At 31.2% G+C, this 12,002-nt stretch overlaps 2 protein-coding genes across 2 annotated transcripts; one reads left to right on the top strand and one right to left on the bottom strand.

Moving 5' to 3' along the window:
- The first annotated feature begins 1,343 nt into the window (after positions 1-1,343).
- LOC112594425 (DNA-directed RNA polymerase I subunit RPA12) lies at positions 1,344-2,809 on the top strand. Its single transcript, XM_025339199.1, has 4 exons — positions 1,344-1,501; positions 2,000-2,140; positions 2,401-2,620; positions 2,711-2,809. The coding sequence occupies exons 2-4, from the start codon at positions 2,014-2,016 to the stop codon at positions 2,733-2,735; spliced, it is 372 nt and encodes a 123-aa protein (XP_025194984.1). The 5' UTR covers positions 1,344-1,501; positions 2,000-2,013; the 3' UTR covers positions 2,736-2,809.
- Positions 2,810-6,778: 3,969 nt separating this feature from the next.
- Positions 6,779-9,740, bottom strand: LOC112594286 (heat shock protein 83). Its single transcript, XM_025338990.1, has 3 exons — positions 9,594-9,740; positions 8,860-9,128; positions 6,779-8,781 (listed from the first exon to the last, which is right to left on the bottom strand). Exons 2-3 carry the CDS (start codon positions 9,126-9,128, stop codon positions 6,870-6,872), a joined length of 2,181 nt encoding a protein of 726 aa, XP_025194775.1. The 5' UTR covers positions 9,594-9,740; the 3' UTR covers positions 6,779-6,869.
- Positions 9,741-12,002: the final 2,262 nt, after the last annotated feature.

The raw sequence follows: 12,002 nt of genomic DNA, 5'->3' as shown, positions 1-12,002 counted from the left end.
CTATGTACTACCCCGATATGTGATAACAATATCGCATAAATTATTATTGCAATTACATGGTTGGACAATTATTTTCTAATTCATCTAAAACTAAATCAAAACATTAGATTTATTTCCGACAATATTATACTGGGGAATACAGCAGTGGCGTACTCACGTGGGGGGCTCATTTGGTTTGAACCCCCCCCCCCCTACCATTGTCCGTATTTTTTTTCTGTTTCATATGAGTATCACAATATAATATTTATAAATCAATTTAACAATTGATGTTATTGTGAATTGTGATAATGTGATGATTTTGTGTGTGCTTAAACGCTTGATTAAAATCCATTTGTAGTTAATACTGTTTCTAGTGTGGCAATATTGAAAATGCTTTATTATATTTATTATTTTATTATGTATGTTATAGTAAACTCTGATTTCATATGTGGAAAGTTTTCCCATGTATAAATCGTAATCGGTCATGATATAAAAGTAATCTAAATTAATATATATATTTATATATTGTATGAAATGTTCAATAATGTGCGTCGGGTTGACGGACGAATATTATCGATCAGTTGTCGTCTGTCATCAGTGAAATAAGAGATATCTTGGTTTTATATTTCTGTAATAATTGTAATTAAAATAATTATCAATAAATAATACAATGGAAGATAAAAGAAAAAATACATTGTTATCGTATTTCAGTAAAAAAGTTTGTATGGAAACGCCAACGGTAATTCTAGTAAATTTTCTAGTAAAATAGAAGTGTTTTTAAAAACACTCATACTTTTTGTCACTTAATTTTCAAACATTCTATTATCTAAATTTTTTTTTGATCAAAAATTGTACAATTATAATTTTTTTACACAAGAGAAATATTTTAATTTTGTCATTATTAACTTATGCTTGTTATATGTATACCTTTATATATTTTTCTTTCGGTGCCTATACTAAAAAAATCGATTTAACTATTTATGTAGTCTTTCATAAATACATATAATAATGTAAATAATGTAACAGTGCTTCGATTTGGTGTTATTAGGTAGTTTAATATCTCAACACGTGTAAAAGAAAAATTAATTTAAGTACTAAGTGTTTCACTGTGAAATCGAGTAATTTTTCTCTAATTATTATTTACACGTTATACCCACCGAGACTTGGTTCAACAATGAATAAATGTTTAATCTTAAATTCTTAAGATACTCGACGATGAAATTCAGCAATTTGTGGTGCATGGTGTGTAATTAGATCCAAGCACAGGAAAGACAAATTCGAAACGGAGTTCTAGTGAAATTGGCACCCCCGAATCCTTATCCAATGCAACCCAATGTGCAAAGTTTCTTATCAGTTATCACTAATGAGATCATGATAACCCATGCGGCATGCATCATGACTGAGCGGTAAACACGAGTCATACAAAAAATCGTCTTTCAGCTTTCAAACTTTTTGAAACTTCATACGCGTCTTAATTAAAGTCTTGACAGTGAAACCGTTTTTCCGTTTTGTGAGCTGATTGGTGAGTATTTTAAGACATTGTTTTAATCTTGGTATTTGTATATAAAATCGTAATATTTAAATTACTCGTTTAATTAACCACTCCAGTCTGTGATCTTCTAGAGTACAACATAAATTAACCAAAGAATAGGTTACTATTAATTTCTTTAGTGTTTTAATCATCACAGACCCCATTCATTTTAATATATATTCAAATTTTGATTTATATAGGTAGATACATCGACATTAAAAAAAATAATAATAATAACAAACATTACTTAACTAACAATTCACAGTAAAATAGTTACCAATTTGAACAAAAATTAGTTATATAGTCCATTGTTATACAACACCTCTTATATTACATAAAAGTCAAAATGTCTGAAAAATGATGTTTGTTTAAAATTTGATTAAAAGAAACATACTGTTGAAAACGTTCAGTGAATTGTCTTGTATGTTTTCTACTATCGAACATAAAATAATCATCATTATATTGAATTCTGTTTTAATTCTGTTATAGGAAAAATTAGGTAAATGGAATCAATCAACGACATTGATACATATCCAGGATTTTGTTCAAAATGTGGTTCAATACTACCGTCATTAAGTATGGAAGAATTTATTAAATGTTATTCGTGTAAAACAGTCTTTGGGCCAGAAAGTAAGTCAAAAGCATAATTTTTTTTTTTGTTTTCTATAAAACTATTATAAATTTATAAATAATAGTTTTCTAACTAATACGACTACCTTTTTCAACTTAGTTGTTAGCTTCACCTGCCTAGTACAAAATTGGTATCGCATAACATGAACCAGTCTGTTTAGAATGTTTAGATAATCGTTAATCTATCAAATAACTAATAAACAAATTTATTATTAATGATTATTCAAACATTAAAATTAATTGTTATTTATTTTTTACAGTTTATGGTAATTCTGTCGCTGAATACAATATTATTTTGAACTCTGTAGAAGATATAGATAATGTAGTAAAAAATGAGCATAACAAAAACGATGCTGATGACGGTCCTATTGCTGAGAGAAGATGTAGCCAATGTGGTCACAACCTGATGTCTTATGCTGCTGTGCAATTGAGATCAGCTGATGAAGGACAAACTGTGTTTTACACTTGTCTTAAATGCAAGTAAGGGCTACGATAACCTGTCTTATAATTGTTTATTTTGTGAATTTATTGATTTGTAATTTTATCCATTGTTTCTTCTCTTGTTTGCAGATTCACGGAATCAGAAAACTCTTAAAACAATCTCAAAAATCTGTAATCCATTTTTGTATATAACAATCAAGTTAAATAAAGTTATTCTCGTTTTTAAACTTGATTGATTTATTTAATTTAGTCTAAAATTAAATATAGATAGTAAAGCTAGTTAAATATTTATGGTTAAGAAAATGAGCACACCACGCTTTTCAATTTTATTTAACGATAAAAACAATTTATAATTATTAAAACTGAATTCACAAAGAAAATTAATTAATATTTTTATAATTTATTTCAAAACAAAAATAAATTATTCTGCCTAACTATAATTTTCACATTTCTTAACTGTGTTTCATTTGAATGGCGTTATACAGAAAGCAACCATCCCACTAATGTTCTACATGGATATAATTGATGTTTTAGAATAACATCTTTTTTAAATTTGTTTACAGCTCATATGATTTAAAACCAAAATATCTTATTAATTGAATGTATTTATTATTTTAATGACTTACTAATATATTCCTAATACAATCAATACTCACTATTATTTTAATATTTGTGGTTGGTTGTCTTATGATAAATGTAAAAATGTGGTATGGTTGCTTTATGTCGGTTGGTTGTTTTATGATTAATGTAAAAATGTGGTATGGTTGGTTGTTTTCAATGCATGCTATAACATATTTTTTAATCTTTAATAAAATACACTTATGTGACTCACTTTGGTAGTTAACAATTTTATTCATCAAACATAATTTCTTAAACTTTTTTTTTTTTTTATTTAGAAAAAGATATTTACAATCTGTGTTTACATCACAATAAGTAAATTGGATAATTATTTATGTACAATATTTAACTTGAATAATTTGAAGAGGGAGGCCAACCAGTGCTGGAACCCAACGTGCGTTTATTTTAGATTAACAAATCTCTGCAATATTTTCTTTTGAGTCTGTGGGTGGGGTTTATGGGTTGGGTAGATGAGATTTGCGATATTAATGGGTTAGTATGGGAAGGTAGTTTGAAGTAGAAGGATCTGTAGTATTTGGTGGCTAGTTGGTCAACTGACTCAATTTTTAGGTCAGAGTGTAGAGAAGAGTTGGAAACAAACCAAGGAGCAGACGTTGTTATACGGAGGGTAATGGACTGGAATGCTTGTATTGTGCGAATTTGGGACGGCTTAGCACAGCCCCAAATTTGGATTGCATATGCCCATATTGGACGCAAGAGAGATTTGTACATTATAAGTTTGGTGTGCACTGGTAGTTTTGACTTTAAGATCGGACGAAGTAGGTGAAGGCGGCTGTTGAGTGTTTTTCTTTTTTGTTTAAGGTGTAGGCCCCAGGTTAATCTTTTATCAATGATAATTCCAAGATATTTGACATTTGAAGATGATGGTATTTGAGTACCTTGAAAGTGAACAGGTGGGGGTTCTGTTCTTTTTAGAGTAAATGGTGTTTTTGGGTGTGAGGATTTAAATATAGCAGATTGAATTGACGTTACAAGATTTTGAGCAGCGCTTTCTATATCATCCTTACTTTTAAGGGATATATTAAGGTAGGTTGTGTTTTGCATAATTTCGGAAAATTCGTCCCATTTGATCGGGCCTTGAAATAATGATGGATGTGGAGGAGTTGGTTCTATTGATGCAATCGATTTCTTAAACTTAAATAGTAACGTTTATCTCAGTCTTTGAGTTATTTGTTTCAATATCTGTTGTTGCTATATTTTGAACTAACTTTACCATTCGACTGGCCCTTTTAGTTCTGTTTACTTCCATGGTATGTGAGTAACAAGATATAATAATACACTTGAAATCTTACTTATAAATTATTAGAATAACAAATAACGAATAAAATCGTCATGATAAAGAATAAAATATTAAAATTTTAATATTTAAAACAATCCATTGATAATAAAATAATGATTATCAGTTTTTACAGAAAACGACCAAGCCACTTGGATTGATATTATATTAGTATTATTATCAGTCATACCTCCATTACAAAACCACGCGTCATGGATGTATTATGCATTAATTTTTATCGATATAATCATTCAGTTAGTTTTTGAAATATTGATAGATAGCGTTACACTTCAATGTTGGTTTGGTTGTATTTTGCAGAATACGTAAATTGAAATTCTCTATCTGGTTCTACTAAAACCTCGTTTTTCATTAGATTGTGGGATGGTTGCTTTCTGCATAACGTTATTCATTTAGTATTAACAGTATTTTACAATACAGTTTTTGAATCGGTTTTCACTCTCTGAAATAATTTTATATTCTTAAATTTATTTTAAACTATCATTTCTGCACTACGATTTGTTGGATTTTTTCATTATTTGATTCGTTTAAATTCAATTAAAAAATACTGATTAGTGGTATTTATCATTTGAATACCTGTTAATCTACTAATTACATATGAAAAGAAAAAAAATTGAACATTAACCATTAAAAGTCAAATTTTAGTATATTGTTTCTTCCATAAAACCATAAATTTAAATTAAATATTTATTAATATTTTTATTGTACATAATTATTCTATTTGTAAGTTCTGCATGTTTATTATATTATTAGATAAGTGTATGTTTATTCTAAATGCTAACCATAATGTGGTTAATATTGAACTAATTTTAAGAAAGATTAGATAACTCTAGTATTTGTGGTTATTAGGTATTTAATGATCTTTTAGCATTTTTTATAACGACTATTGAACAATTAATATTTATAATTTTTATTAGTATGATACATATTTTTGTTAGGATATGAATATCAGTAATGAAAAAGTAATTTTATAAATAATAAATAGGAAATAGTTTCGTCATAGAATGTAGAAAATACAACCAACAAAACACATAACCCATATACACACAATAAACAAGTTAGAAATTTAGAACAGAATATAAAAAATAATCCAAACAACGTAAATATAAACCATCAAACCAACTTTATACTATATTCAAACCATTTACTTGTACCACATTTTGTATAGATCGTAAATAAAGCTTTTTCAACTAAAAACTATTAAAAAAAAAAGTACACAATGTGTTACACTTGCAATATTTTGTATTCAGTTTTTTGAGTTTACGGAGAAACGGTATGCAGTTTATAGACAATGATAATATAATCTCTTGCCCACAATGATTTAATAATAATCATTCTCATCTATAACAATATTGTTTCTTACCACATTGTTACCCACATCACTTTTCAAATTCCCAAAGATGTTAGTTGTGTTTGTAAGCTTCTAATAAAACCATGCACAATAATTTTTACACTTGTGTGGCTTAATATTAACGACCAACATCATTAAAATGAACAATAAATGGATGTATAACTATTATTTACATCATAGTGATCACCCATAATCATACTCTAGCATTAATTAGTATTAATAAAATTGTTTATCCGTACAAAAAAAATAGCTAATATCAGTAGAAACCATTTTTCATTTTGTTATCAATTAATAAGCCAGTTTAATTAAATGCAGATTTGAAGATTGATGTCACTTTTAGTAATTAGCCATCGTCTTTACTCGTAATCCAATCATTAAACAAACTATCAGGATATTGAGTAAATCATCATATAATACTTGCTATGGTCATTGGTCAAACGTATATTTTTTAATAACAAAAGTATCACATCAAAGGTAACACACAACTCACCATTCCTCATCGATTTTTCCCTTATTTAGGTTCATTAGCACTAAAATCATTAATTATTGATGTGTATTTAACAAATTAAAAAAAAGCCAATTTCAAAGGTTGCACAATCTTTATTCAAATCATCTGTACAGAAAGTGTATTTTGACAACATTAAATACTCAACCTTAAGATACAGAATAAAGAGTGGTGGATGATTTAAGGAAATACTTAATAAGTAACAATTTGTTCGTTTTATGTACAAAAGTTATTCCATGTATATTTAAAATCTGCAAAACTCGGAAACACACCTTATACAACAACTAGAAAATATTCCAAGCAAACTTCTACATGTATAGATATAATGAATGTTAAATAAATCAAACAGATTTAAATAAATTACCATGTAGTAATAAATTTTGGAACAAAATTGAAAAAAAAAAAGAAAAAAAAAGAATGGACAAATCAGTCTCAAAATAATATAACAATAAAAATATAGGAAATGTTCTTTCAAAATAAATTCACTTAGTGAGATAAATTAATCGACTTCTTCCATGCGAGAAGAATCTTCAGCATCAGCTTCAACAACAGGTTCAGCCTCGACTTCAGCAGATTTGTCTTCGGCTACTGGCAGATCTTCATCAATGCCCAAACCCAATTTGATCATTCTGTGGATTCTGGAAGCGTGGACCTGTGGGTCTTCGAGTCCAAAACCAGACGACAACAAACTTGTCTCGAACAAGAGCATGACCAAGTCTCTGACAGCCTTGTCATTAGAATCAGCTTCAGCCTTTTGTCTGAGTGTCTCGATGATCGGGTGGTCAGGGTTGATTTCCAAATGTTTCTTGGCAGACATATAACCCATGGTAGACGAGTCTCGGAGGGCCTGTGCCTTCATGATACGTTCCATGTTGGCAGTCCAACCGTACTGAGATGTGACGATGCAACACGGTGACTCGACAAGTCTGTTACTGATGACGACTTTCTCAACTTTCTTGTCCAAAATGTCCTTAACAACTTTGCACAATTTCTCAAATCTGGATTGATCTTCCTCGCGCTTCTTCTTTTCTTCGTCAGTTTCAGGCAAGTCTAGACCTTCTTTGGTGACAGATACCAAGTTCTTGCCATCATATTCCTTCATCTGTTGGACGACGTATTCGTCAATGGGTTCAGTCATGTAGATAACTTCAAAACCACGCTTCTTAACACGTTCAACAAACGATGAGTTGGATACTTGTTCACGGCTTTCACCAGTGATGTAGTAAATGTGTGTTTGGTTTTGCTTCATACGCGCAACATATTCTTTCAAGGAACATGCTTCGTCGCCACTGGCCGAAGAGTGGAATCTCAACAGGTCGGAAAGTTTCTTTCTGTTTTGGCTGTCTTCGTGGATTCCAAGTTTCAAGTTCTTGCTGAACTGTTCGTACAATTTCTTGTAGTTATCCTTGTCTTCAGCCAATTCTTCGAATAATTCCAAACACTTCTTGACCAAGTTCTTTCTGATTACCTTCAGGATCTTGTTTTGTTGGAGCATTTCACGAGAAATGTTCAATGGCAAATCTTCGCTGTCAACAACACCCTTGATGAAGTTCAAATATTCTGGCATAAGATCTTCACAGTTGTCCATGATGAACACACGACGAACATACAATTTAATATTGTTCTTCTTCTTCTTGTTTTCAAACATATCATAAGGCGCGCGCTTGGGAATGAACAACAATGCTCTGAATTCAAGTTGTCCTTCAACAGAGAAGTGCTTGACAGCCAAGTGATCTTCCCAATCGTTAGTCAAGGATTTGTAGAATTCACCATATTCATCTTGACTGATATCATCTGGGTTGCGGGTCCAGATCGGTTTTGTCTTGTTCAAAATTTCTTCATCCAAATACTTTTCTTTAATGGTCTTCTTCTTTTTCTTGTCTTTATCCTCATCTTTCTTGTCTTCGTCTTCATCTTCACCGACATCCTCGATCTTGGGGGTCTTGTCCTCTTCTGTTTCAGCTTCACCCTCCTTCTTTTCTTCTTCAGCTTCGTCATCACTGACTTCCTTGGTACGTTCGTTTTCAACAATCAATTTAATCGGATAACCAATGAATTGAGAGTGCTTTTTGATAATGCCAGTGATCTTTTCTTGTTGAAGGAACTCAGCTTGGTCTTCTTTGATATGAAGGACAATCTTAGTACCACGGCCCAATGGTTCACCAGGATCAGAACGGATGGTGAATGAACCTCCAGCAGCAGATTCCCACAAGTATTGTTCATCGTCATTGTGCTTGGAAACAACAGTAACTTTGTCGGCTACCAAGTAGGCGGAATAGAAACCCACACCAAATTGACCAATCATAGAAATATCAGCACCAGCTTGTAAAGCTTCCATGAAAGCCTTGGTACCAGACTTGGCAATGGTTCCCAGGTTGTTGACTAAATCAGCTTTGGTCATACCGATACCACTAAAGAAAAAATGTCATGTGTTAAAAAAGTTGCCAACATTAAACCCCATTTGAATGAACACAAATAAAAATACTTACGTGTCAATAATGGTCAAAGTCTTCTCTTCGGCATTGGGGATGATTTTGATGTGCAGGTCTTTGCCAGATTCCAATTTAGATGGATCAGTCAATGACTCGTAACGAATCTTGTCCAATGCATCAGAGGAGTTGGATACCAATTCTCTCAAAAAGATTTCTTTGTTCGAGTAGAAGGTGTTGATGATGAGAGACATAAGCTGAGCAATTTCAGCTTGGAAAGCGAAGGTCTCAACATCTTCAGATGGAGTCATGGTAACGTCTTCAGGCATCTAAAATAAATTATTTCAGATTAATAAACTTGAAATCGTAGAAGAAAAAATCGGAAATGAAGTATGAACTATGTAAATCAAACAAGTAGTATGCTATTGAGTCAATAACAACGCGCATTTGACAAGAACGAATTAAAAATTTTTTTTAAAACATTAATAAGGTACGTCCCTAATGAAAAACTTAAATAACACGATTTTCAAGATAAAATTATTAAATACCTTAGAAAAATTTAAAAGATCAAAAAAATTACTTCGAATAAATTGTAAGTTGTAAAAAAATTTAATTATGAACGAGAGGGTAAATAACGAACTACGCTGAAGTATAAAAATGAAGTGAACATGTAAAAATAAAACAGAACGCGACAATAATAAAACGAATTGTTTTAAAAAAAAATTAAAAGTTAACGATTAACAATAAATGCCAATAACTAGAATTTCAATTGAAAACATAATCAGTGTACTTACGATTTAATGTGTATATATGATCGCAATAGGAATGAAATAAACACTGCAAGCAGTTAATCGCCAAATTAGTGTTGATCAAAATCGCAGGCTGTTCGCGTGCGTGCTGAGGATTCGACAACGAGCTCCAAAATGACACCCTAAAAGAGGCGGCGCACGGTATTTATAACCTCCACCGGCCGCCGGGCCGAAGATTCGCGAACGTTCTACCGGCTCTGAGGCAGCGCGTTGGTCAAAACCGGCGTGCAGACGGTGCAACATAGCACGTGGTGAAGCGAACGGCAAACGGTGCCGGGTCGTGCACGGCGCGCCGGCCGTTTGGTGCGCAGCAACCAAACGATACGCAGCGGACCGTGATGCGCGAACGGCGGTGCGGCGGTTGCCCGGAGACCGGGCGCTTTGACTAACGTCACGTCGACTTGCGTTTTCCGTCGGTCGGGTGAACGTCGAGAATCTTCTAGAACATTCTATGAGTTGCCTGCTGTATACAGGACGATGCAGTAACAATCGTTTTTCTTTTGTCTGCAGATTTTCGAATCAAAATAAGTTTTTAACTTTTTCCGATAGATTTTTTTTCGACAATTTCATCTATTTGATGACGACCGTGATATCAACTTGAAACGTCGTCGGCCGATATTTATCATCGTATTCGACTTTCCAGTTTTCCACATTATGTCGTATTCTCCGAACGAATTTTTTCCGTGCATATTTTTCACAATTTAACAAAACTTTCAAGTTCTACGATTGATTGTACAGCGATTTCACACGTCCTCGGTTTGCTGATAAATTTTAAACAAATTGTCGTTATATTATTGCGCCGGGACGCTGCATTCACATAGCATACCGGCGCGAAATATCTACTATTTCAAATCAAATTAATATTTATAAATTTAGATCATTCGTTTATTTTTTTTTTTTTTTTTTTGAACAATTTTACACAAACCCAATTCAAAGCCCAAATGTTGATATTATAAAACTGCGAATAATATATAATGTTATTTATATACAGAACGTCGGCAACCGCGGTTTTCCCGGGCAACCGGATTATTTAACTTGAAATTTGGATTTAATTATTTATTAAAATTTGGCACCCGTTAGTACATACTAAATATTCTATTCAATCTGATTGTCAAAACTTCATTAAAAACTATCACAGATTTTCCGTCCCACGGGTACCATTTTTATCAATTGTTCCGATAAGAATATGAAATTTTAAATTTGGAACTTGAGAAAAACCTTATAAATGTACTACTATATATAGTATGTACATGTATTATTATTATGTGATAGCTTATAATAATGACGTATTCATGTGGAATTCGTTTTAGCCGTATCTTATCAAGACATAGGTGTAAAATTGTATAAATATAATATTATAGATTTTTAAAAATATCAGACAATAATACTTTATATTACACTGCTGTTAGAATGTGTACCTGTACTGTATGGCGTATACGATAAACATCATACAGTTTTAAATATTTTTTATTAATTAGGAATTTTTGCAATACCTTCCATATAATTAATAAATACAGAACGAGAACAACAATGCAAATAATTTAATCATGATTGACGAGTACAATTACAAAATAATATTAAATAGTGGATTCAAAAGTTGGCTTTTGTAATATAAAATAAGTATATTTTATTTGTTTTGTTTAAAACTTCAATGTATTGTTGTATAAAAGGTCGTGATGGTGATTTCCCTGACCAAATTCGTCCAGTTATTGTTATTATTGTATATTATAGTACTGTTCTTCTAGAATATTCGCGATTCTACGACAAAACATGGGCATCTGTCCGTGTGACTTTGTTTAAATAAATAGATACGAATAATCTGTAGACCATACACACACTTATATTTTTTTTTATTATTCGTATTCAAATTTCTGAAAAATTAACTTAAGTCTAACTTTAAATTGGCTTTTTCCTTATTATAAATTATTTATCTCGAGCAGATATTGTTAATAATATGAACACACTTCGGTATGGACGAATAGATGATCACACGATTTTGTATTTGAAACACAAGTAATAATTTCCAAAACAATTTATGACATTTTGATAATAGTATCCTATTATTTTATTAGCATTCAACATTCCGTTTATTATTCGTTATTTGGATCAGTGTATTAAAAAAAAAAAATTCGCGTCCTAGTATTTCTACGTAGACTGAGGATATGATTTTTTTTTTTTTTGTACGATATAAATTTTCTAACTTTAACTATCAATTTGCATTTTTTTTTATAAATAAACCATTATCATCTGTTCATTGGTATTAACCTAATTAGAAATTACACCACATCATAATATGTAGATATTAATAATATGTTATTATATATGTATTGTATTCTTCGCGATTATACCTTACTGCTAAAGGTTAAACACCGTACGTCATGTAATTACAAATTA

Source organism: Melanaphis sacchari, unplaced genomic scaffold (assembly GCF_002803265.2).
Source record: "Melanaphis sacchari strain LSU unplaced genomic scaffold, SCAv2.0 Contig22_pilon_pilon, whole genome shotgun sequence".
NCBI classification, from domain to species: Eukaryota; Metazoa; Arthropoda; class Insecta; order Hemiptera; family Aphididae; genus Melanaphis; species Melanaphis sacchari.
The sequence above is the reverse complement of the archived record's forward strand: the minus strand, read 5'-3'. Positions and strand labels throughout refer to the sequence as shown.

Excerpts from the sequence above, each read along its gene's own strand:
- LOC112594286 (XM_025338990.1), bottom strand. The coding sequence starts at position 9,128 with ATGCCTGAAGACGTTACCATGACTCCATCTGAAGATGTTGAGACCTTC. Across the intron at positions 8,782-8,859 it reads ACTTTGACCATTATTGACAC|TGGTATCGGTATGACCAAAG; the intron begins GTAAGTATTTTT and ends TTTTTTCTTTAG.
- LOC112594425 (XM_025339199.1), top strand. The coding sequence starts at position 2,014 with ATGGAATCAATCAACGACATTGATACATATCCAGGATTTTGTTCAAAA. Across the intron at positions 2,141-2,400 it reads AACAGTCTTTGGGCCAGAAA|TTTATGGTAATTCTGTCGCT; the intron begins GTAAGTCAAAAG and ends TATTTTTTACAG. Across the intron at positions 2,621-2,710 it reads TACACTTGTCTTAAATGCAA|ATTCACGGAATCAGAAAACT; the intron begins GTAAGGGCTACG and ends TCTTGTTTGCAG.